The 25,237-nt window shown below is 41.9% G+C and overlaps 1 protein-coding gene across 3 annotated transcripts; it reads right to left on the bottom strand.

Moving 5' to 3' along the window:
* Window positions 1–462: 462 nt before the first annotated feature.
* On the bottom strand, window positions 463–24,332 carry abd-A (abdominal A). 3 transcript variants are annotated; one of them, XM_020961663.2, is made up of 6 exons: window positions 23,441–24,332; window positions 21,492–22,476; window positions 20,193–20,449; window positions 16,713–16,760; window positions 3,075–3,298; window positions 463–2,985 (listed from the first exon to the last, which is right to left on the bottom strand). In XM_020961663.2, exons 2-6 carry the CDS (start codon window positions 22,367–22,369, stop codon window positions 2,608–2,610), a joined length of 1,785 nt encoding a protein of 594 aa, XP_020817322.1. In that variant the 5' UTR covers window positions 22,370–22,476; window positions 23,441–24,332; the 3' UTR covers window positions 463–2,607. The 3 variants fall into 3 exon arrangements, with proteins under 3 accessions (XP_020817322.1, XP_020817323.1, XP_020817324.1); XM_020961664.2 differs by having other exon boundaries at window positions 23,676–24,332; XM_020961665.2 differs by having other exon boundaries at window positions 23,839–24,332.
* Window positions 24,333–25,237: the final 905 nt, after the last annotated feature.

Raw genomic sequence — 25,237 nt, 5'->3', positions numbered from 1 at the left:
ACTCATGGTTCATATTGTATTCATTCCCTTGGCCGAAATCGTTTCGAATGCAACGAAATATGATTTCTAGGTTTTGTATTCCATTTTCTTAGCGTAAATATAGTTGTCATGCAGTTTTATGTACAATTACGATGGCAAATATTTGGGGCACACCTCTGGATCGGGCGCCGGGCTCTCGATCTAATACTAGGGATCTCTTTAAGGTTCGAATATAATTCAGTTACGTATATGCGGGCTCTCGATCTATCGCAAAATTCCGAATATTTCTGGCTGGGTGAGTAAACTGGGTTGGTTAGTAAATATGTATTTGTCGACTTGACTCTACGTATATATGTTCGTTAGGCATTAGCTAATATTTAATTTGATTTCGAGTTTATGGACCTCATCGAAAAGGTCGTCGTATGGATGGGATCTCGTTGCAGTGGCCTCCCAGTCAGTGTGGGGGAGTGAAACAAAGGGTTCTTTAATTGTTTTTCGCATTCATTTTAAAATCGCATAAAATTATATAATACACAATTCGTCACAACTAAACTTAAACTAAAATTAACAGAAAGTTTTTAGCATTAAGGTCAAACAAAATTAATTAATTAATTTACGCGCTAATTTGCTAGGCCATCCAAATAGTCTAAACATTCAACTTAAAGCAAACTGAAACGCAACAAAAACAGAACGGATACGGAAGCGGAAGCGGGAACGGAAACAACTGAGTTCCTCCAATCAGGTCTTGAAACAAGGCAAAAGGCTGTCACCACCCGTGAATATCACTCGAACCAAGGCAAAACAAAGGGGAGAACGCGGAAAAGATATAACTTCCTGCAAGGACACAGGACTCTGAATACAGAAGGAAGGGCGCGGTCTGGGGAGGCTGACTTTATGTGGTGGCGGTGGTGTTGGTGGTGTGGTTGTGGGCAAAACGTGACTTTAACTCTGACTCGACTGCATTTAATGTTAATCATACTAGATACACATACATTTAGGTATTATACATACACATATAAGTTCATAGTTGTATATATTTGTAATATATTCTCATATATATATATTTGTCAATAATTGTTTATGTAAATACGCGCGCTGTGTAAGCCTTCCGCCTCGGTTGTGTATAATAAATAGATTTTGACTTTAATCCAACTTGCAATCCGCGAGAGAGACTATGCTAGGTAAATTTAATTTCGGGAAGTTTGAAATCTACGTATATGGGTTTTGTGCCGATCGTCTCCTCTATATCTTTCCCTACTTGGCCTTATCTCCGTTGTTGCAACCTTAATCTAATACGTATTTCAGTGTTTCCTCTTCTTTTTCTGTAGACTGGCAGACATTGCGCCTTCGCTTAATTGTATTTTAATTTAAAATTTTAGTCACTGGCAAAACGACAATTTCTCAGCTCCCTCCTAACTCAAATTAAGTTTCTCGTTTCATTAATATTATTATTATTACGTATTTGAAATCGTGATTATGCTTTCGGGTATGTTGCATACCGTTCCTTCTTACACCTGGTATTTATGGAAATATTTGCGCAATTCTCTGCATACTTTTGCTGCTTACTCGTTAGGTTGCTTACTCATCGAATCGATCCGAGTCGAATTAAGATTAATATGGCATTGAAGAAATCATTGTATTCAAGCGTTGGCATACAACAAAATACAGCAAACATACAGTAGAGACTTTGCTTAAACAAAACATTGGAAGAGGGTTTATCTTGTGTGGAAAACATAAACAGAAATATCCAATAAATAGTAGTAGTAGATACAAAAACGTACGCTCTATAACTCTATATGTAAGTATCTTTAATCTGTAAGCATATCCACATATATATATATTTGAATATATATAGGTTGTATTCATAGACCGTCAAACATAGTCGAACGTGGCTTCTAAATATCGAACTAGGTTATCCTACAGCAGTCGCAAATAATTTTACACTCGAATCCGTTTGAGTCCTTCCCGCAAACCGGACTCCCATTAAGAGCCGATTGAGGTCGGGCAACGGAGTTCTATCTGACTATCAAAAATCGCTCATTTCGTCATTATTCATTTATATAGATCGCGTCTCCTGCTAACTCCTGCCTTAAGCATTAACCGCTATTCTAAGTAGTTCAAGTTATCCATTAATATTACCACGTTTGAGTCCCCTGGCCCACGGACTCTTCACTGGGGGTTGAATTGGCAGTTTTTGGGGGTTGCACGAAAGGGAAAACAAAAGGAAGAAATGTCAGATACACAAATTCTCACTGGAGATCTGGAAAGGAATCGCAGGCGCTGCTCTATCACATAGACAATGGCACCTGGGGGAAACCTCAGAAAGCTTTGATCCACTGCCAATCCAATCGTTGGCCCCAGCAAAGAGTCCCCGTGCCACAGGACCAACTCGCTGGCTTGTATGCTTGTAGGTTTGTAGACTTATTCAACTATTTACTATGTAAAACTTTACGTATTTTAGTTATCGAGTTTATCTTCTGCTTTCAATCACGCGCGCTGCACAGAGACGAGGACGCGACGCGCAATGCGGCGGTGGTGGTGGTGGTGTGGTGGTGCTTGTGGAGCTAGTGGTGCGGCTGGTGGAAGATGGGCTCGTTGGCTCGGCTCTCGGCGACGGCGTTGGCCAGCTTAGGAGTTGACCTTGCTGACCGCTTTCAGCAGGTCGTGATTGCTCTTATCCAGGGCACTCATCATGCCCAGGTTGCCGCCTAAACCACCGCCAAGGGAGCCGGGTCCGATGCCACCGCCCACGCCCACGCCGACGCCCATGCCCAGGCCGAGCTTGAGATCGTTCTGACCGACGACGGAGTGGTGCAAGTGGCCCGGATTGTGTGCGATGATCGAGTGGTGGTCCTGCGGCTGCTGTTGCTGCTGCTGGTGCTGTTGCTGCTGCTGTTGTTGCTGCTGCTGCTGTTGCTGCTGCTGCTGCACTTGCTTGTTCTGCTGGGCGGATTTCATCGTCTCCTGGGCCTTCATCTTTTCCTGCTCCTCACGATCGCGACGCGCCTGCAGAAGGGAGAACAAGATGTGGTTAGTTAGGAATTTGGGGAAACAGAATATTTCAAGACAAGCTTAGCCGGAAATGGAGATCTTACCTGTTCGTTTATCTCTTTGACTGCTCGCAACTCCTTCTTCAGCTTCATGCGCCGGTTCTGGAACCAGATCTTTATCTGGCGCTCGGTTAGGCAGAGGGCGTGAGCGATCTCGATGCGCCGCCGCCGGGTTAAGTAGTGATTGAAATGGAACTCCTTCTCCAGTTCGAGGGTCTGGAAGCGTGTGTAGGTCTGGCGGCCGCGTCTTCGAGGGCATCCGTTGGGGCCTGTGGAGGAAAAGAGCAGAGAAAGTCACGTCAGATGTTGTAGAGATGACGATGTCGCTGCTTTTTGTTTTTGGCAACGCTTAATGAGCTGCAAAGACGCTGTCAGACAGTTGGAAATGGCCAGCAGCAACACATGTGAGGCATGTCGCCCCATGATTTGTGCTTAGGGATTGGGGATTGGATCTGGTGGGTTGTGGATTCGCTGCACTGGAAATGTCTGGCTGCAAATTACGAGGCAAACAAATAGTTTTTCCCAACTGACTGGAGGAAGGGTGAGCCAAGAGACTAGACCTGACGTCAGCAGCAGTCGCCTCCGCAGGACACGGACTCCCCGGGGTCCATTCCGGACCTGATTCCGCTGCGGATTGGCATCGCACGCAGTGCGTGGAAGGGTGAAGCAACCGGCACCGAATCGCCCAGCAGCAGGTCTCGCCCTGGTGGCCAGCCAGCGCTTTTCTCTCGATTTTCCCTGCAGCAGGCCACACATTTCTGTCTGTACTTTTTTGTTTTCTCTTTACATTTTGTTGTATCTCCTGTTCTTTTTTTTAGCAATTTACCACGCTACCTGTGCGAATTTTTTGCGCGACGGTGCGAAAATGCGCCAGGAATGGGCACAGGCTCCGTGTTTATGTTACGGAAATCAAAAATTCGCTATCTACAAATTGCTGTCCCAGTGCCAGAGCCTAGCAGCAGCCTCTCACTTTTAGCCGCTTGCCGTTTTATGGCTTCCCTGTCTCTCTTTTTGCTGTTTTTTTTGCCGCCTTTGTGTGGAGTTTTTCAGCTAAAAGGTTTCCTTGTCAGCGGCAATTTTTTATGGTTTGCAAATTGCGACTTTCCAGCGACAATGAAGGGCAAAGAAAGGGACAATTTTTACGTAATATTATGAAAGGTGCAGATTTTCTGAATCTTTTCCAGTTGCAGTTGTAAATCATTTGGATTTTTTGTTATTGTCGACTTTCCGCTGCATTTTTTATGAGATTGAGCAGTTGGCAAAATATTTACGGACGGATGAGCCTGTGACGGTTGAATTTACCTGAGCTGATAAGCAACTTAGGTGAGTCATAGAGGGAATAATATAAAGTATTCGCTTGGAAGTATATTTTAGAACGGAAATTTTAGCTAAGAAAAATAAGTTAACTCATGACAATTACAGTGAATATATTACCAATTTAGTTTATAAATTACTTATCAGAAGTAGATTTATAACTTGTCAATGGTAAATTAAAACTTTAATAACCTTCAAACCTCCAAAATAAATTCAAGGATAATTGCATCCCTTTAAATTGAAATTAATTTCACTTCCTGTGAAAGCAATGCTATGTTTTTAATTCCCGAATAGCGGTCATAAAATGGGAAATACATTCGTAGCTTGGAGTGGACAGGATAGAGCAGAACAATAACATGAACAAGACAGGACATAGTTGAGCCGGGGAAAAAGCAATTTTAATTCTAATCAAACCCCCCTTTTGCGGGGTCCTGCGTCCGGGAATAGCGAACTAATCTGAATTATTTACACGCTACAATGAGCAGCTACAATTCGTCCCATAAATCACGACTCCCAGGACACACGCGCCCCTAAACAAGATTTACGATGGCCGCAATGGCCGCCGGGGCGCAGGGCGCAGGTGCGAGCGGGATGGCTGCACTCGCTCGCAGGAGCGGAGTGATGGAATCCAACATGGCTGCCGCAATGTCTGCCTCTGCACAGGTAGACACATGCACACGCACACACATGCAGGCACATGGAGAGCGGCCAGAGTGCGTTGGCATGGCAACGCCTGAGCGAGAGCGAGCGGGATGGGGAGTTGAGCGAAGTGGTGAGTCGGCGCAAGCAAACCGGTATAATGGCTGGAAAGAGGAACAGGGTGCCAATGCGAGCGCACTCACACGTGGAGCCGAGCGGAAAAGAGAGAGAGAGCTCGAACTCACACACATTGAGTCATAGACATTGTTATTGATTTTCCAACGCCGCCCGCTTTTCCACTCAAAAAACCATTCGAAAAGCCTTAAATCCGCTTGGGAAAAATGGAAAATCAACGATTTCAATTCGGGTTTCGAGTGAGTCTCGCAGAGAGCGACTTTGTGGGAGACTTTTCGAGTTCAATGATCTTTCCCAGCAGCGAGGAATTCTTTCAAAATATGGAAAATATTATTGGAATCAATTTTGGGTTAAGCAGATCGTTTCACTATTATTTTCGAGATTAATCGGATTTAGTCAAAGAAATGGGATTATTAATATAACGAACAATATATGTGAATTTTTACAGTAAAATGAATTAAAGGATTAGATTATTTATCATGGAAAGTGGATGAATAGATTAATCTTCAATTTTTATTGATCAAAATCATTAAGTATTTCCCAAATTTCATAAATCGCCCATCAAAACCATTTCGTTTAATTATTTACTTTACCTTTGCATGTTTCACTGTGAAAACTATTTCAAATCAGCAATAAATCTTAACATTTGCTAATAAACTTTTACTTTTATTTTAATGAACGCTAAAAAGTGATTATGTCTTGCTATAAACTATTCAAATTTCAATAATTGATTTCAATGCGATGACTTTCGATTGCACACTAATCAATAAATAAGCTAAAAGCGCTTCGATAGACTTGACAAGCGCTAAGCGGCTGTCTAGAGATTTTATTTTAAAATTTTTTTTCGTTTTGCTCGTCGAACCGGTCCGTTGCACAATTGCTAAGGAAAACCATTTTCCAATTAAAAATCAATTAGCGCGCCATAAATCGTATCTGCAATTGACTGAATCGGCGGCGTCGGCCAGTAAACAAAACGGAATAAAAACCTGGGGGCCAGAAAATCTGTTTCTATTTCCCCGAAACCCGGGAAATTCCAGACGCGGTGGCGTTGTCCGCCAAAATGGAGCACGGATCGAGGGAATATATATATATATAGAGAGAATCCAAGAGGTGACAAAACAACAAGCTGGGGAATATCGTCCGCTGTCATGGGACTGAGACTGAGACTGAGAATGGCAATGGTAATGGGTTGGGAATGGGAATGGTTATGGAAATGGGTATGGTTATGGGCCAAAACCGGGGACAGCGTCTATAACAATGACATTAACAATTAAAAATATTAATAATCATAAACGTAATTGTTCAATAAACAGCGGCGCGTATAAATAAGCGCAGAAACATACGAAAACGAGACGCTGAACAAAAAAAAGCAGCAACAGAGACTGAAACTTATGATGACATAAAAATCATAAAAACAATTCAAAGCGTACAATAAAGATACACACACACACACTCACACACACAGGGGGGCGAGGGGGCGGTAAAAAGCGCCATAGTTTGCCCCAGAGTAGCGCTATATGTATCTGTATGTGTGCGTATCTGTGTGTGCATTCGAAAGTGGTTCCGCGGGGACTTGGAATTCTTGTTTATCAAGCGACACAAAATTGTACAATAAACAAACATTTCGGGTACGAGTATTTCGTGTTTAGTGTTTGGCTCCCATTTTCCCTTTCGTTTCATTTCGTTTCGTTTTGGTAAATAATAAACAAATTTACATATCGTTTGACAAAGAACTTTAGAAACATTGTGTGGCATGGCGTGCTTGCAGCACTGTTTTCCTCATTGTTATTTCAGTCCAGCAATTAGTTAGAATTTCGATATTCGGTATTTCTACCAGGGGTCAAGCTCGTATGTATTCTGTTTGCCGGCAAATAAATTCACAGATTTTGCTGTTGTTGACCAAAATAAAAACAAAAAAAAAAAAAAACAAGAAACTTTCTCGCCTCCGGCCTTCTTTTTCCGCTTGTTTGTTGACTTTTGGCGCGCAAATTTTCGTTGTGTATTTGTCTTTGAGTGGAATTTGTAGAAACCGCGTGGGGCTTCTCTTTAGTTTATGATAGTATCTGGGGGCATTTATATATTTAAATAATGCTGATCTAGCTCAGAGAGGCCTTTTGTTTAAGGCCCCGGGCATTGACAATTTAAATGTGACTTTTTATGGTTATAACTTTTAGATAAGAAAGTCTAGAAAAACTGGAATTTTGTGAATGAACTTCGATTCGAATTTTGTTCTTTACATGTTCTAATAGAAGGTCCTCTAAAATTATTTTTTTCTAAGACAATTTTCAAAATGATCAAAAATATATACAAAAAATGTTTTCAATAGACAATGTTAGTTTATTTATAAACATATTATTTCATGTTCCATAAATTTCAAGGCAACGCTACCTTTTAGGAAGCAGTTTAAACTATGTTACTAAAAGTTTACTAACTTATATATAGCAAAGAAATTAAGTTAAAATATTCGCATTCTTTAACTCAATAATTATCAATACTTTTATAAGACAATTTTTTCGACAAATCAATGTTTAAAAAACTCATTACTCAGCCAAGAAGGCACTTAATTCAATTCGAAAATCGCTTCTATGTTAGTTTTTATAAGGTTTATAAATCTGCATACTCAATTTAAAATTTTAACAAAGTCAAAATTTTCTCATTTTTTGACAATTTTAATGATGTAACCCCTTATAAAATTATCAAATTTTGAAAAAAATTCAAAAATTTATTTTTCTTTAAAACATGGCTTCATCGATTCCCCTATTGATCCTGATCAAGAATATATATAATTTATAGGGTCGGAAATGGCTGCTTCACATGGATACAAGCTTTTGACTGAATAATCCCCTCAATTTAATTAAGGATTTTATTTAAATCTCATATTTTTCCTAGAGTAACTTTTCTTGATTCTTTATAATTCTCAGTATGATTTTTACAATAGGTGCTCATTCGTAAATATATGTAGGATACGTTATCCAGAAATGTGTACGCATATTTATGCCATCGTATATTTATCTCATTTTCTTTCTTTCAGGGAGTAAGAAGAAATTTCACTGGCTGTGCATATGTTTTATGCTGATTTGTTTATATTTTGTACGAATTTTCGAAACTAACTTCCCGGATGGCATGTTGAAAGATATATAAACAAACGGCAGACATTTAACATGCCCGAGGAGATATACCATCACACTCGCAATGAATTGAAGTGGGGAAAATGTATTTCTGGGGGTCCCGAAAAAAAATATATATATGGTGATGGCTCAACATTCTTTTTGTTTTCTCATTGTTCTTGCGGAGACGATCTTTCCAGCATTTAGCGTAAATTGCAATGTTCCCGGGTAAAATCATGAGGCATCCCCAGGGAGCGGTCCTTGGTCTCCTCCTTGCCAGTTTTCCCCCTTTTTCCCCCACCGCACTTGGGATATGCAAATGCGCGGAATTCGTGGAGCGACGAAGACTAATTAAACTTTGAAAGAAAAGCCGCTTAAATGCTGTTCAGACAAGGCTCACGGGCAACATCTGGCGCCTTTGTGTGTGGCTTTTAGCCGCACTTTTCAGGGGGGCGAAGATGAGTGGCACAAGGGGGTGGTGGGTTGCCCTCGGAGGTGGGGCAGGTAAGCGCCGCCATTAAATTGCGCTCATGGTCGTCTCCTTTTGGGGGTGGCAAGAACAACTCGACTCCTGGCTCCCGGCTGCCATTGCAAATAATTTATGTTTATTAAATTTATTTAAATTTAATCAGTCGCGCAGGGAGGCAGGTTACGGGGATGAGGGTGGTGGCGATAAAGCCTGCGCTGGGGGATGCTTCCTCTGCAATTTATGTGCAGTGTGTTGTTGTCTGTGCTATCAGATCTGCCACGCCCCCTTTGTATCTTCTTTTCCCCGCCCCACTGCTAATTGTGTGCTTAATCTTGGAAAATATATGGCAAGCTGTCGCTGTCTGTTCGGAGTGAGAGAGAGAGGGAGTGAAGAAAATTCCTGGCAAATGTTGCAAATACTCCTGGCTCCTGGGGGATTAATATATTCTCATCAAATATTTCACGCCATTATTGGAATTACTTAGAGGGGGTGAAGAGAGCAGTTAGAAGAGCAGGAAAGAAAGGCCTTTCCGAGTTTGCAATTAAAACTGTATCTCATGCCCACAAAGGATGTTGTTGAAGTAAATAAAATGGAGAATTGTTCGGGGAAAACAATTCACAAGTCTTGAATTTTAATTGAAATGTGACTATTTAAATTGTAAATTTAAATAAGATAATTTTCTAGGTTGAATATATTAAAAATATTAAGTTCAGTTATTGCTATTACACATAGAAATTAATATTTGAAACCCCCCTTCCATCTAAAAAGGTTGCAGAAATTGTTTAAAGAATGAGAGTATAAATATAATTTTTTACTTCATCCCAAACAATATTTTCCTAACGATCTAGTAATAGTTTTTGAAATCAAAACCTAGTTTCTTAGACATATGAGAACCCTTATTTTATCTCTAAAATATCGAATGTAATGGATATTCTCATATGTTTTTCGCATTATCTGACTTGCATTTTCGGATATTAGCTCTGTATTCCGGAAAGTGAGCCCGAACCATGGAGCCATGGCAACTTGGTAACAGCTCGAGTTTTTCGGTTTTCCTTTTCCCGTTTTCCGTTTTCCTTCTCGCCGCTTTTCCCTTTTTTGCACACTGCCAAGGCAGGGTGCGAGTGGGACGACGAATAACGGCAACGGCAGCCATTAGAGCCATTCACCCTTACTGTCTTTATGGCATTTTTAATCTCGTGGGTGGTTGGCGGCACAACCTTACCACCCACAGTTCCGCCCGCTCAGCCACGCCTCCTAGCTCCCCCACCCAGTGAAGGCATTTTTTGCACGCACTGCAAACACGAGGGTGTGATAAGACAAAATACCCGACATAAATGTGAAAAATATATGGCCAGAAGTGAAAAGGGAAAACGGAAGAAGCCAGCCGCAGAATGGGTGTTTTCCGAAGGGGGGTTATGTAGCGAGGAGAGGTTGTTAGACAGGGGCTCAGGCTAACAGGGGATCTTTAAAAAGAAATTATTTTTCATACAACAAATAAAGAAAGAAAGAAAAGGAAATAAGTCTCCTAACCAGTTAGTAGTATTTATGTGAAATTATATAAATAACATATTATTTTAGTAGAAAACCCCCCTTTTGAAGTCTAACTAACCCCTATGACTGCGCCACTGTTTGCCAGAAAGTCTTGCCAAAAGGAAGCCGGTAAAATCAGACTCTTTTTGGCCCCCACAAATTCAGCCCATCGCACCGAAGTGGTTCCAATAAATTTGTCGGGCCACCCGGAAAAACAGGAGAAGGAGAAGGGGACCACGAGGAGGGAAAGTTCCGGGCTGGGGGGAAGGGAGCTCAACTAATTTTGGACGGACGGACAGCTGTGGAGCATTTGTAGCGATGGCCTATAAATGGCATTAGGCGTCTAGAATTGGTAATCCGAAAGATTTTTGCAAACGGCGTCTGTGCTGTGGCACTTCAGCCCCGGGTTCTTGAATTTTTCCGGGGACACGTGTCGCCAACTGACCGCAAGTCGAGCAACACCACAGTATCAGTATCTGTATCTGTATCTGAATCTGACTCAAAGGCCCCGCCCTCTTCTGTGTATCTGTATCTACGCTACCCTCTGTGAGCCGCAATTTAATTGCAAATGAAAGGCGTTTAATGTGCGCCGCTTGCGATTAAAATCGCCGCGAATCGATGCGACACAATCAACGGCCATTCAATGATCACAATGAAGTGGCGCCACAGCGACTCTCTCTCTCTCTCTATGTGAGTGGAATTATTTGTTCACGTAAAGTATCTGTATCTACCATAGCTGTAGCTATATCTGTAGCCCTGAGTGTATCTCTATCTGTATCTGCAGCTTAGGGAGCCGGTTTTCGTGGGTGGCCTTTGGGTTCATCAACACTTTTTGGCTCCTTTGTTTGGCACTATTTTTCGGCTAAGACTGAGAGAAGACAAAGGGAATGGCAATGGGAAGCTAACAACACAGATACCCTGTAAACTTTTATTTATACTGCAAGAAAGATTGAGAAAATATACAAATTTACCCAATATATATAATGTTCCCCTAAGAATTTTAATTACTCCGGCAGACATTAAAGGAATAACTTAATGACCAAAAATAAATATGATAAATTATTCTGTAAAGCACTTCTTAATTTTATATACTCTTGGGCCACCCAAGAGTCCTCTAAAAAGTCACAGAATATATAATGTTTTATCTACAAGGCTAAGATACCCAAACCCGTTAAAGATAAAGGGTAACGAAAAAGGTTTCGAGGTAGTAACATAACTGCAATTGGCCTCGTCTTGCCCTTTGGACGCCTCATTGGTTTTGCCGATATTTATATATATAGTTTTCTTTTTGGGAAAAGGAAAGGCGAGGAAACTGAATTGAAATTGATTGCCTTCATTGGCTGCTTTTCTCTCCTTTTTTTCTCCCAAGTTCATTTGGTCGTTCTATGAACCTTGGCAAGCATTATATCGAATTTTATTGAAAATACATATAAATTGAGCCAACTGCCTTCTGACTGCGAACGCATTTTGGTATTGTTTTTTGGATTTTTCTTTTTTGTTTGCCTCCAATGGGTTTTCCTTGCCTTTTTCGGCCCGTTTTCCCAACTGCGTTCACGGCTCGGTGCACACGGGTCCCCGCACTCGATATTTGGGTATATACTATATACTATATATATATATATTTATTCTCCTGTTCTTATTCCTATTTGGTGAAAACAAACACGAACTTCGGATTCCCATTCCCAGACCCATTGCCATCTCCATTCCGATTTCGATTCGAATGCAGAACTTGGAGGCAGATGTCGGCCATAACTTAGATTGCGTGGGCCGACTTGAAACGATGACGTATTAAAACGCCATTCGGGGAAGCACCCCCGTCCCCCTTGTTGTAATCCCCACCACTCCATTTCCCCCCGCAAAAACGAGAACGTGACACTTAAATTCGTATAAAAAGCATCGATCGATCGATGCGGGTTCTATATTTACCTAGGCGTGTGCATAACTCATGCTTATCCCCCTCTCGAATGGAAATTTCAATATAATACCCGTAGCCGGGGCAGTGGGTGCACTGAGAAAAAGAAGGTACTAAAGAGGCTAATTCTTGGGATACTTTTATACCGAATATTAATGAACAAGTATATGATATATTAATCTGATTAGGGGTAAAGATCGTTTCTCTCGTATCTCAGCTATCTGTACTCTTTCACTCATATATTTTATTAAAAATGTTTGTTATTTTCCTCTGTGTACCCCCGTTGCATGTTGAGGTGTGGTCCTGAGTAGGGGTCCTGAGAAATTGATTGTCTTTTGCTCCCCGAACCGCCGTGGCACCGCAGACCACAGAAACGGAGCCCGCTTATTAGTGTTTCCAATCTTGCACTTCCTTTGGAATATTCTTGTGTCTTCTCTTGCTTTTTTTCGTGGCTGACAAAGTTGATTAATGGCACACACACACCACACACTCGCACTCACAGTTGGCCCTTTGTTAATGGCTGCTCGGTCAAAGTAATTCAGGAAAATGGTGTCTGATGGCGATGCTGCTGCCATGCTGATCCCCGAGGGACAGTCTTTTGTCACCGACAGGTTTTATTTTCCCCTATTGTTTGCCTGAAGTTTTGCTCCCTTCAGAGGCACTATATGTAGAAATATAGATGAAGCTCCTCTGGCAAGGGAACTCCAATTACCTGAATTGCTTCATTAGGAGAAAGGAGAGGAGCAAGCGGAAGGATTCCCACAAAAGTCAACAACTGGAATAACGAGTTCTTAAAGGGGAGGATTTTTTGAAACACAAAAGGCCTAGGGTTTTCTTTATTCTAGGGAAAATATCCTTTTAAATCTAGCTTCATAAATTTAGGAAAATCCTGAAGAATGTAACTACTCATATAAGAAAATCACTTCTGGGGGATTTAATGGAAGTCTTATAGTAAAATCAGACAGGAACTTTGATTTAACCATCACTATATCTTTAATAAGGTGAAATTATCTCGTTACCACCCACATTTCTCAACTATCATAGCTCATCAAAGGAAACCAAGTGCATCATAAAAACTCTAATCTCGGTAATTAATCAAAAGTTGTAATAAATTTAGCCCAAGAATCGCACTCAAAGGAGTGCATTAGCCGACACCGCCAGTGACTTGTTTAATTCCACGATTAAATTAATATTAAGTACTCTCTGTCTTTGAATTTATTACAACCGGAAAAAGTCCGGGGAGGGGAAAATGGTAGCAGTCACGCATTGCACGCGATGCGGAAAATGGAAAACCTGCGAAATTGTCGCACGCCAGAGACTGAAGTTCTAAATAAAACTTTTGTGTAAATTAAATATTAAAGCTAATGGAAATGTGCAAAACTTTTGCCTACTAATGGTTTTGTTTTGTTTTTCTCACATGTACTGGGAGAAATATTAATTTTAATATTTAATTAACTATATATGGTTAAATCAAGCTGATAAGAAAGGCTAGCTGTCTGTGCATATTTTATAGCTTAAGCTAATGACTTTGGTTCTGGCAATTACAAATATATATATATATATTATACTATTCCGATCTATATATTTAAATTATAATCAAAATGAACTGAATTTGACATTTGAACCCAATTTTTTCGCTGCGTGTGAGAGGGGAATAAACTTTGATTAAATGAGCGGGGAGTTTCGGTAGGTCGGTGGGCATTGAGTCGGCAATTGTCTGTGGAACGTGTGCGCTTTTAATTTGATTTTGTCTGCGCCAAAAATTTACATGTCTGTCGGCCCATTCCCAGTGCCCAAAATGCGCGCCAGTCTGGCTGCCATTGCCGGTCCTTGTCTGCGGATGTGTCGCCAGGAGCACCCCTTTCGCCCCCATCCTGTGCATCCTGATCCTGGTAATCCAAACCCCTTTTGCCAATTTGCACCACTCGGGCATTAAAACCGCAGATTAACAGCCGCACGGGGTAGTTAAAAACAACACAAAAAAAAAAAAACTCAGAGAAACGTGTCATTTCGAATTTTCCGCCGCCGCAGAACGAAATGAAAATGAAAAAAATAAAAACGAAAAAAATAATAATACAACGACACGAAACGTGCCGATAACACGGTGTCGTATGGGAGCGAGATAGGAATATGAAAGGAGGGAGCAGCAAATGTAAATACCAAATAAAAAAAAAAGAGGAAAACAGAGACCGAAAGAAAACACAGGGAATCGGAAATTAAACAAAAACCGAAACGAAATGGAATTCGCTTATCGCGCCTCATAAATTAACCCTTGCCAGCCGTCGTCCATGTTCTGTTCCCTGAGAGATGCGAGAAGGAGCGAGGGATCAACATTTATCGATGAAATGGCGGATCTTCGCGCCCCCCAAAAGACCTCCCCCTGTCAATGACATTGATCGTCACCGCAGAGGGGAAAAAAATATTGAAAATATAATTGAAACATTGATATTGCACTGATTTAATCCGAAGCAAAAGTTCAAGCCAGGGTTCAAACAGAAAGAGATAGGAGCTGAGACGGGAAGAGAGATAGAAAGACACAAGTCCATAATTCAATTCCCTGGCGAGCGAGTCGCAATTATGGCTTGTAAAATTAATAAAAATAATATATTTTATTATTCCATTCGCGCTGTTATCGGTGTGCGGAGAATGCGAATAAATCATGGCGCAAATATAGTTAGTCTTCTGAGTCGAGTTTGTAATGAATTAAGCTGTTTGTTTTAGAAAATCACTAAGACATTGAGAGGATTACAAACATTTCAATTACAAGTTTGCATAACAACAAATAATGCAAAATTGACAGGCAAGTATTTAAGAATAATATTTAAGGCTTGTTTCGAAACTTGAGTTCTTAGTATGAATAAGGAAGAAGAATCATAGGTAATTGTTATTTAGTTCATTAAAAACCCATAAAAAATAACATACCTATGTAATTTTCATACTTAATTCCCCTCTTGTCGATCCTCCATCCTATAGTAATCCTAAACCTCAAGCAAAAGAAACCACCAGCAGCAAAAATCTATGCAGAATGGCAACTGGAGACTCGGTGAGTTAATTACTTGTCAAACAGCGACTGTTAGTGCTGTAAATTGCCCGAATGACTCCGCTCAACGCCAACGCCAGAGATTTATTTTCAAAACAAACACCAGAGGATCGTCCAAGGGAGAATTGGAAGCCAAGGGGGACTTTAACCCGCTCCCATATCAAACGATCTGTGACGCCCAAAGCTGAGCTGTGGCACGTACTTCTGCTCCGATTTCAGACTAAGGCCCAAGGAGGCCAAGGAACCACAAAGCCAGACTGCTTGGACACTGGCCGCAATTTGTTCGACCATGTTTTTGAGAGCAATTAAACGGCTCGCAATTACATGCCACACCGAAAACAAAGGGGGAATGAAAGGAATTTACAGAGAGAGGAAGTGTCATTGCGGGGCCACAGTGCGTATGCGCAATGCGCACTAATATGCTTGAATTCATTTCCCAATCGATACCGTCCTCTTAAAAGCCATAAACCGGGTGCTTACATGCTTTAAGTTGAGTGTAATTATTATAAAATAAATATAACATTAAATTGATCTTAAATTTGCCTCAATAAATTACAAAAAGTAACTAATAAACCTAATATACTTCCCGATTGTTATTCGATTACGTGCTCAACTAATTCGAAAAAAACTACAAAGTGATCGGCCATTAACTCAAGTGAAATGTGAATGGGAATTTAGATGGGAATGTGTGAATGCGACTTTGAATGCCGATTAAATGACCGCCCATTGTAAACCGCAATTGACAGTGGCTGCCCGTGTTTCAAACTAATTAAATGGAACATATAGGCTATATCGCTATATGGCGGTGATTCGGCAAACAATCAACGCCATTATCATGACCATAAAACGGGGATCGGTAGTCCACAGAACATAACATCACGATCGTTATGCACGGCGCAAGACCATCCGTAAAATCGTAAATAGATCATAAAACGCCCATAAAAAGCCATTTAACGAGTCCCAAAAGAACGCAGATCGATCAAACGAATGAGTGTCTTGACTCTTCTGTCACCAAACAGGAGATGTATTTCCAAGTATTTACTATGTACATCAGGGATTCGTATTTTGGGGGGCCCTGTCAATAGGGAAGGGTGATTTACGATACATGGCCAATATTTGAATGGAATTTCAGCTGCAACTTTCACAGAGTTCAAGAGATATTAGCATGGAATGCCGAACAGTTGCTGGGATGTTTAAAACCTTTTCATAAACTCGTATTTGCCGGTAAATGACTCCGATAAACAATGCAATTGTCCATAGAAAAGGACAGAGGTTGAGGGATTTATGACAGGACAGCAGGAGTTATGTGACGAATGCATTTCGCCGAGAAGGGTTCACCGAGGTGAAAGTACCAGAGAAAGAACTACGCCCGCAGCAGGTAACTCATATTTCTCAAGGCCATTTGGCCAGGCTCTAAAGCAAAACTAAAAAACCATCATATTCCACGGATTACCCGCAATCCTTGGACCATAACCCATTGGTTCAATGCCAGTCGGGGAATTAACTTCAAGGGTTTTTGGTTAATTGCGGTACTTACCGTTGAAATCGCCGCAAACGACACGCTCGAAGGGACTTCCCATCCAGTCTGAAATTGAAGAGGAAAAAAAGGAGAAAAACAATTAGCTTATGGGTTTTCTTTAATATTTTTTCTCGTTGTTGTTGCTAAAAAACTAAGGAGTTGTGAGTGCTCCCCATATGTTGTTAATGCGAAATTCCTCACAGAACAGCCTTGAGGCTATTCGCAACGATCCCTCAAATCATGACCACTGCCAGCTCCCCGGTAGAGGTTCCACATGGTAGCCTTCCATAAACCACTCAATCGAGCCATTTTCAATTTAGTTGTCAGCGCCGGCCACAAAAAGCAGAATTAGCCTGGCCACTGGACCACCGGGAGAGTGAACCTCCTCTGTGGCCAGTTGAACCGGCTTCGCTTTAAGTAGACCACGAGAGATGGTTGGGGGATGCTGGGGACTTACTGTATGTTAAGGAGGAATGGAGGAGCATCTGGGGGAGATGACCGAGAGGCAACGACCAGAGTCGTCGGCTCCTCCTAATTAATAAGCAGATGAAGCTGCTCGGCATCGTTGGCGCATTTTTAATTAAAATACACAAATTTCTGTGCATTCGCCTTGTCGCTGTTGCCACTTTATTTGACACACGAACGGACAGAGAGACGGACAGACAGACGGACAGACAGACGGACAGACAGACGGACAGACAGACGGACAATCTCTAAGATTCTGCAGGCCGAGACTTCTTTGTCGCTTCGATGATTGCACAATTTATGGGCCAGACGCTTCTTATCTGGCCAAGTCAGTGTTTTGTCTACACATGGAAAATAATTGTAGATTTACGAAATCGAAATAATTATATTAATTTCGTAAATTTCCTTTCCTAATTTTCTCCCCGTGTACTTCTTCACCACCCCTTTTCTTGGCCATTTTCTTCATCTTCCCCCCCCGGCACGTGCTGAGTTTGCGAATATATCCCAAGACGGGAAAAGCTTTTGCCATTTTCATGCTTTGTCGGTGCTGCGCTTTTCCAGATAATTAAGAAAAGTTAACCTCTTTGCTTTCTTATCAGCATAATCAGGTGCAGGCACGCCTTGCCTCCCGTTTTTCCCGCAGTTTTCTGTTGGATTTTCCACGACCCAGGCTCTGTGCGGCGGCAACATGCAACATTGTTGTTGACGTTGCTGCTGGCGCAGTCGGTGCAACGATGTGAAAATGAAAATTCATTCAGACGCTTTGGCGTAAAATATTAAAATTCATTAGTTAAATTGCATTTGGCAAGCATTCAGCTGTAAAACGTTGCTGCAACAACAACCATTGCCGTGGCAGTTGCTCGTGTGTCCGGGTCTCTGTGTGTTTTTTCTTTCTATTTTCTATTTTTTGGGTGGGTTCGCTAAGGCTTGGCCAAGTGAAAGCCAAGCGCCCAGACTTTTTGCAGGAGGGATTCTCACATACATATATATATATGTATATGTGCAGTTTATGTGCAACTTTATGTACAGTATCTGGATTTTTTGTTTAAGGGGGGGAATGGGGGGCCAGGAGGAGAACCCGCTGCGTCGACGTGTCGCGCACTTGGCTGCCATAATGGCGTCATGCTCGTATTTACTTTCATCGTCGCCAGTCGCGTCGTCTATGATCTCGTTGACAATTTTATCGCCACGGCGCTGTGAGCGAGAGATATGCAAAATATTTCATTGTGCGAAATACCGTTTATCTTCCCGCCCCAAAGCTCTTAACTATGGCCAACAGGTTTTGGCCAGCAAGTCGGTCGAATGGGCGTGTGGAATATCATTATTATATGCAAATGTTTTCATAATTTCATTGGTCTAAAATAGTGGAATTGATATTTAATCTGCATAGATTCATCGAAGCATTGGTTATCGATTTGCTGACACCCAAGACCTGGCTAAAAATGTAAATATTCACAGGGCCTGGCATCTGATTTAGGTCTATTATATGTATATTTACTCTGTAAGTTCTTTACTCTCTTTTACAGAGACCTTTTATAATATATGATGTTCATAAAATTACCACCTTGCTTTCGTTTATTATTTGCAATCTGTCTGCAGACCCATCGATGGATAATTACTCATACGAGTTAATGCACATGTCTGGGTCATAAATTCAAGTGAAATCCCCTAGGGGTTCTCGAGTAAATACATCGCCCGATCTCTTCTCTATTCCACGGAGTCTATAACTCTGGCCAATTGACAGTCTATTCATATGCCGTCCGCCATTAATCAGGAGGCATTCAACCCGCGGTCGGGTGGCGGAAAACCAAATTCGCTCAATTTCTTGTGCAGTGTGGAAATGGCATATAAATCTGCTCGGCAGAAATGCGCGAAAAAAGAGCGAACGGATCGCGTAAATTAAACTGACCCACATAAATTTGGAGGCGAGTTCGCTCGTACTACGTTAGCCGCATAAAAAGATACACTTTTCGTTTCGCCGTTGTATCTGTGCCTGTATCTCTAGTATCTGTATCTCTTTGGCGAGTATCTGTATCTGGATTTCGTATGCGCGGAGCGAGCACACATCCCAGGCCTTTTTTTCTGTCTGTCTGTGTTTCTGTGCGCGGAGCAACCTTGAGGCTATTTAAATTACAAATCGACGACAGACAGACAACCGAAGCATTTTTCAAACTATTTTCATTTTTATTTACTGCCAACTTTTTTAGCTCTTCGTTTATTTCGCTGTTTTTTTGGATACGTTTTGGGATTGGGGTTCGGATTCGGATTTTGGACTCGAATCGCGCTGGAAGACTGATGCGAAATAAACGACTTGGAAGTGCCCCCCAAAGTGTTCATTATGAATTGGAATTGGCGATGGAATGGCGCGGGAAATTGAAATGCCATTGGAAATGTTTGCACTAGGTTAAACTATTGTTTATAGCAGCTATAGGATGATATAAACTAACCATTTAGAGAATTGCACGTGGAAAAACAAGATCAGGGAGTATGGGAAAAACATACTCTAAATATAGATGGAGAGGAAAAAATTCTACATTACAAAATGTATTTAAAAATTTAATATATTCTATTTAAGATATTTTTTATTTGCTAATTGTATTTTCTTATTTAGGCAGAATCATCTTTTGTTTATCTTTGTGTTATATACCATGATTTATATGTACACAAAAAGCTTAAAGATCGATTCATAGATCGTAAAAAGGAAATTGATTTAAGATTGAAAGTACATGTGTAAATATCTTTTGAGTATATAATTCCTTTCAAACTTTCAGAAAGTGTTTTTCCGCTGTGTAATTGTCATGATTTATTTCAAAAATGTATACTGATCTTTTCTTCATTTTATATGAGTTTTTTTCCTCGTAAATAAATTACGATTTTCCTTTTGGGGATTGTTGATTTGAGTTCATTTTGTTTTCCTTTATATTAAGTGGGAATTTCCACAGATCTTAGTGCATAATTCGATGATTTTGTTTGATTTTTTAAATCTATTTTTCCATCCTCAAGTTTATATAAGAAATGTAATATATGACTCACCTGTGAGTGTCATCCAGGGATACCTTGGCAGATCGGCAATGCCGGCTCCACCCGCTCCTCCGGCACCTGGCATCACACCGGAAGCCGGCTGAGTGCAGGCATTGCCCAAGGAGTCCACACCGATGGCTCCGGCACTGGCCGCGGATACCGCCGATGCAGCGGCTGTGGCATGTTGATAGAACTGGGCAAACTGCGCTGAGGCCGAGGCAGGTACGCTCATCGACTGGTAACTGTTCATCACGGTGTCCGTGTACCTGCTGTGGGACAGAGAGAGAAAGACAGAGATTAGCCTCGGAACCATGTGTGTGATCCCTGCTCTCCCGACTCCTGATTCCTGATTCCTGTTTCCCGACTCTCGCTGCCTTCCAGAAGTCACATGCTAATGAGCCGCTGTGCCCTGACCATTTGCATGCCCCCTTCTGCGGTCACCTCTAATTGCCCACTAATCCCGAACACGCCCACGCACAGCAGGACTCACTGTAGTTATGGTACAGTGGACTAATATGCAAATGGCCGCAGCGGAAGGTCAGGCTGCGTGCGAATCTTGTGGGCACCGCAGGCTGCTCTAATTTGCCGGCTTTATGGCCATTCGATATGAATGGCCAGAGGTCAGGGACCTGGTCCGGACACTGGGAAGCAGGATCCTGCCCATAATTAGAGCGCATTCGAAACGGATTTGTGGTTTGCGGTTTATGGAAATTTAAACTCAAGGTTTCGACTGGCATTTCCGCTTGTCCAATCGAGAGCAAGCGAAATGAATTCCCGGAAAGGTGACTTGTTTAATTTTTAAAAGAGGAAGCTATCTTTTTAATGAGTTTAAGAATAAGAAAATTGAGCAGGCCAGGAGATCGATTAGTAGTCATAGTTTTAAAATAAATACTAACTTTGGTTGCCCCAAATCGATATAATACTCCCTTGATTTTCATTATAGTTGCAGGTTTCAGTTGAATTTTACATAAATGGGGAATCAAAGATAAGAGTTTAATATTAATAAGAATCAAAGGTTTATGTTTTGCTTTAAAATATTATTACTTTATAGAAATTGTTTAAGAGAGATTAAGAACGAATTGAAAATATAGATCTATTATTCTTATTAATGACTTTAAAATTCTTGAATGCTTATTTATTTTGAATACAACTTTCACAAAAGTAATGGTAAGCTGGATCTAATATTTTTTACAAAACAAAAGGACTGTAAAGTATTTAGTACTTCTTAGTAAGAAAAGATATATAATTGAAGGTAAAACTTAATCAACTTTCTTCTTTATCCCCCAAGTATTATCGAGTTCCCCAACTCACCTGCACGACTTATCTTCCAGTCCAGAGAACCCGGCCATTCCGGAGAGTCCTCCGTGGCTGCTCGGGTGATTCGACACGTACGGATACATCTTGCTGGTGGGGATGGCAAACGAGGAGCTGGCCGCGGCGGCGGCGGCTGCTGCAGCGGCTGCTGCGGCAACTGATGCGGATGCCGCTGATGCGGAGGCGGCGGAATGCGACGCGGACACGGATGCCGCTGATGCGGAGGCTCCGGATCCCGGTGAGTTGTCGTTGAGGCTGCGGTGCAGCGAGGAACTGCCGGAGGCCGACGGCGATGGGGAGCAGCTGCTGTCGCCCGCCGAGGGGGGCGTTAGCAACAGTTGCTGATGGGCGTGGCCGTGCGAAGCGGCAGCGGCTGCGGCAAGCTTGTTGATGTGGTGCTGCTGCTGCTGCAGCTGGAGGGCAGCGGACAGCGAGGAGTATTGGTGGTGCTGCTGGTGGTGCACCTGTGCCTGCTGCTGCTGTTGTTGCTGCTGCTGCTGCTGGAGATGCTGCTGCTGTTGCTGCTGCACCTGCTGCTGGTGCTGCTGGAACGGCGACGAGGAGGAGACCGGCGAGTGGGGCGACTGGTGGCCCAAGTGCTGGCTGAGCTGGCTGGGCGAGAGAGATCCACCGGATCCGCTCAAGTTGACGTTGTTGTGGTTGCTGCTGCTGCTGGGGCTGCCGCTGCTGTGGTTCGTGTTGCTGCTGGCGCTGGTGTTGTTGCTGTGGCTCACGGCGGAGGCGGCGGCGGCTAGGGCGGCGGCTACTGCTGCAGATGACGAAGTCGGGGGGGTGGTGGTTAGGTGGTGCGAACTGATAAACGGCTGGAACTGTGGATACTTTGGCAGCATACTATCGAAAACAAATTTTGACATTGCACATAGTTTTCTGCTCTCTGGCCGAGGATCGAATCTTCGGATAGTATTCTCTCTTATTTTCACTCAAGTTCTTTTCGTTGGGTATCGACTTTCGGTATGATTGGCTATGTTTTTGGGATTGGATATATCGGTTTAAGACATTTCAAGCATTCTTTAACAAATTTTGTGCGAATTCAGCGAAGGAAAAAGATCCAAAAGTTGGTACTTAAGATCTTAAGATTTTTCTAAATTTCGTAACCATTTTTTACGTACAATATTAATGCTAAGGCAAAGAGAATTCTATATTATTCTATATTTTTAAAGGGATTAAATCTATCATTCTAACTCCTATATATATTATATTGCAGAATATTAATTCCTGATTAATACCTATTTATATAACTATCTACCCAATCACTAACCACTATAAATGGCATCAAATCTAAAGATCTCTTTGCCCTTTCAGTATCTCCATTATCTTGATGACTTTATAATCCATACGAAACTTAATTAGAAATGCCCATATCTACCTAATCAAATTAAACTTTAGTAGCAAGTAAGTGTTTAAAATTTATGTTCTAAACTCCCGATTTGATTTTACTGCCTTATTAACCCCATGGAAACTACAGTGAAATCGCTATATAAATCACCACAAATTGATCAAATTAAAATGTACTAAAACCTAAAATAAACTTTGGCTATCATAAAAGTGTTGCTCAAAATGTGATAAACAAAAAGAAACAAGGGAAAATGGAAAATATATACTGCTTATAAAAATTGCTCGGAAAACATAAAACGAACATTAGCCAAATTGAATATGTTTAGACTTAACATAAATCTTGCGGATGGTAAAGAACAGAGAACTCAAGTGGAAAATATATATATAATTCTATACTTTTCAGCTCTCAGAGTTTTTCCCAGCACAATGCCAAAGGGGTTAGTACGGGTTTAGTATTCCCGGTTAAGTTTAGTCTAAGTTGGCAAAGAGTTAGTAACTTTTTTAGTTATAGAGAAGATAGATATTGGAAACTTTGCCTGACTTTAAGCTACTTTCTCATTTCGGAGAACTGGGATATTGCATTTCGTTACCTTTCTTGGATTTTCTCTAGCAAACTTTTGGCGTGCAGCTTTTCAGCTTTTCCGTTTTCTTTTTTTCGCTCGAAACTGGCGAATTCACAACGAAATTTGTTAAATTTGCATATGGTCTCGGGTTACAGCCGAGTGTTGTTGTGCCAGCTGCAGGCTGCTGTGTGTGCGTGTGTGTGGTGTGTGGTGTGCCTGCTTTATTTGTTGTGAAAGCAATTAAAAGGCGGCCATCAATTACGCGGAATTTTGAATGGTCCAAGTGCCGGCGGGATTTCGTACGTGTGATTTATAGGCGCGCGATCTGTTTTTTAATGGCACTCTTATGTTTTTATGGCTTTTTTTAGGAGTGTGCGCTGGTGTTTGTTTGCGGAGAAAGGCTTTCTTCGTTTCGCTTTAATTACTTTGTTTAAAATGCCATAAAACACTTGGCAGGTAGAACTATCGAACTCGAACTCTGGGGCCCTTTTACGATGTCAACTTTATGGCTTTTTAATTTTTATGCACCGCACACTGAGAGTTATAAACGAAATGTTTTGACAGTTTTTCGGTTTTCCGATTTTTCACATGGGTTTCCGTGTCGCGTTTTATGCGCTCTATAACTGTTAAGTGACAATAAGCCGGCGGATCGGAATCGGAATCGGAAACGGTATCGAAGACGATGGAACGCAATCGTAATCCGGAGAATCGAGAGAATCGAAATCACTGGAATCGGGAGCTGAAGCCAAGAGTGGAGCTGAGTTCCGCAGACACTACTGCGCGCCACGATAATAAATATTATAATAAAACGAAATTTTTAAAAGAGTATAAAAATTTCGTGTAATTGGTAATTCTTGCTGCCGGCGCGGGCTGCGATGCCAGCGTGGGCAGAGACCGCAGCGGAGCAGCGACTGAGACGGCGGCGGCGACGCAGCGCTTTTGAGTCGTTGGAGACTTGAGTTTTTATCTGTCTGCGGATGGGATTTGGATTTATTTATTCCTCCGCCTGGTTATATTGTGCTGTTGCTGTTGCTGTTGCTGCTGCTGTTGGTATTGCCGTTTTCTGGGGAGACTACGCGGCGAAGGCCGAGCGTTGTGGCGTTACGAGCAGCGAAACGTTTATGGCGCAATACAAAAGCCATGCGAGCGTTCTTATGGGCAACTGGATGCTGAGTTTGTGACATTCATTTCGAGCGCACACACAGCCTCACTCTCACTCAACGTCGACAGCGGGCAATAGGAAAGATGGCAGCGTTGCTACTTATACGCTTGTCTCGCTCCCACTCGTGGCTTTCCCGCTGCGAGCGAACTGCTCGAAGGCTGCTCTCCCTCTTCCGCTCGAGCGCATGATGGCCGCCTCGGCTGCTTCCGTCCGCTCTTTGAGTGAGTTGCTCTCGCCATTGAGTGTGGTTTTTAGTGCTCGCTTAATTTTCATGTTTATAACGTGAGAACTCATTCGCAGGCTGAGCGCAACTACTTTGAGCCGCCCGCCGCGAGTGAGTGGAATGCTTTTTTAAGTGTTTTATGCTTTGTTTGGCAAAATGTTATTGTTGATTAAATTACCCCGCATTATTCATGCTGAGTGCGAGTGCGGGTGAGTGAGTAAGACGGTGGCTCCGCCGAGTGAGTGCTTTCCTATACAAATTAGCCTGAAATTTGTCCCGCTTTTTGTTTTTTTTTTTATAGCCGAAAGAAGAAAAAAAACTGAAATTACGAAAAATCCATAAATTCGAGAGATGAAAAACGCCGACGCTGCAAAATATTCGCTCTTCCTTTACCATTTTTCGGCCGCCGCCTTTTGTTCCTCTTTCGCTCTTCCTTTCT

This window comes from Drosophila serrata, unplaced genomic scaffold, assembly GCF_035046125.1.
Source record: "Drosophila serrata isolate PLE 108 unplaced genomic scaffold, ASM3504612v1 contig_382, whole genome shotgun sequence".
NCBI classification, from domain to species: Eukaryota; Metazoa; Arthropoda; class Insecta; order Diptera; family Drosophilidae; genus Drosophila; species Drosophila serrata.
Note: the sequence above shows the minus strand (reverse complement) of the source record. Positions and strands in the feature narration are given on the sequence as shown.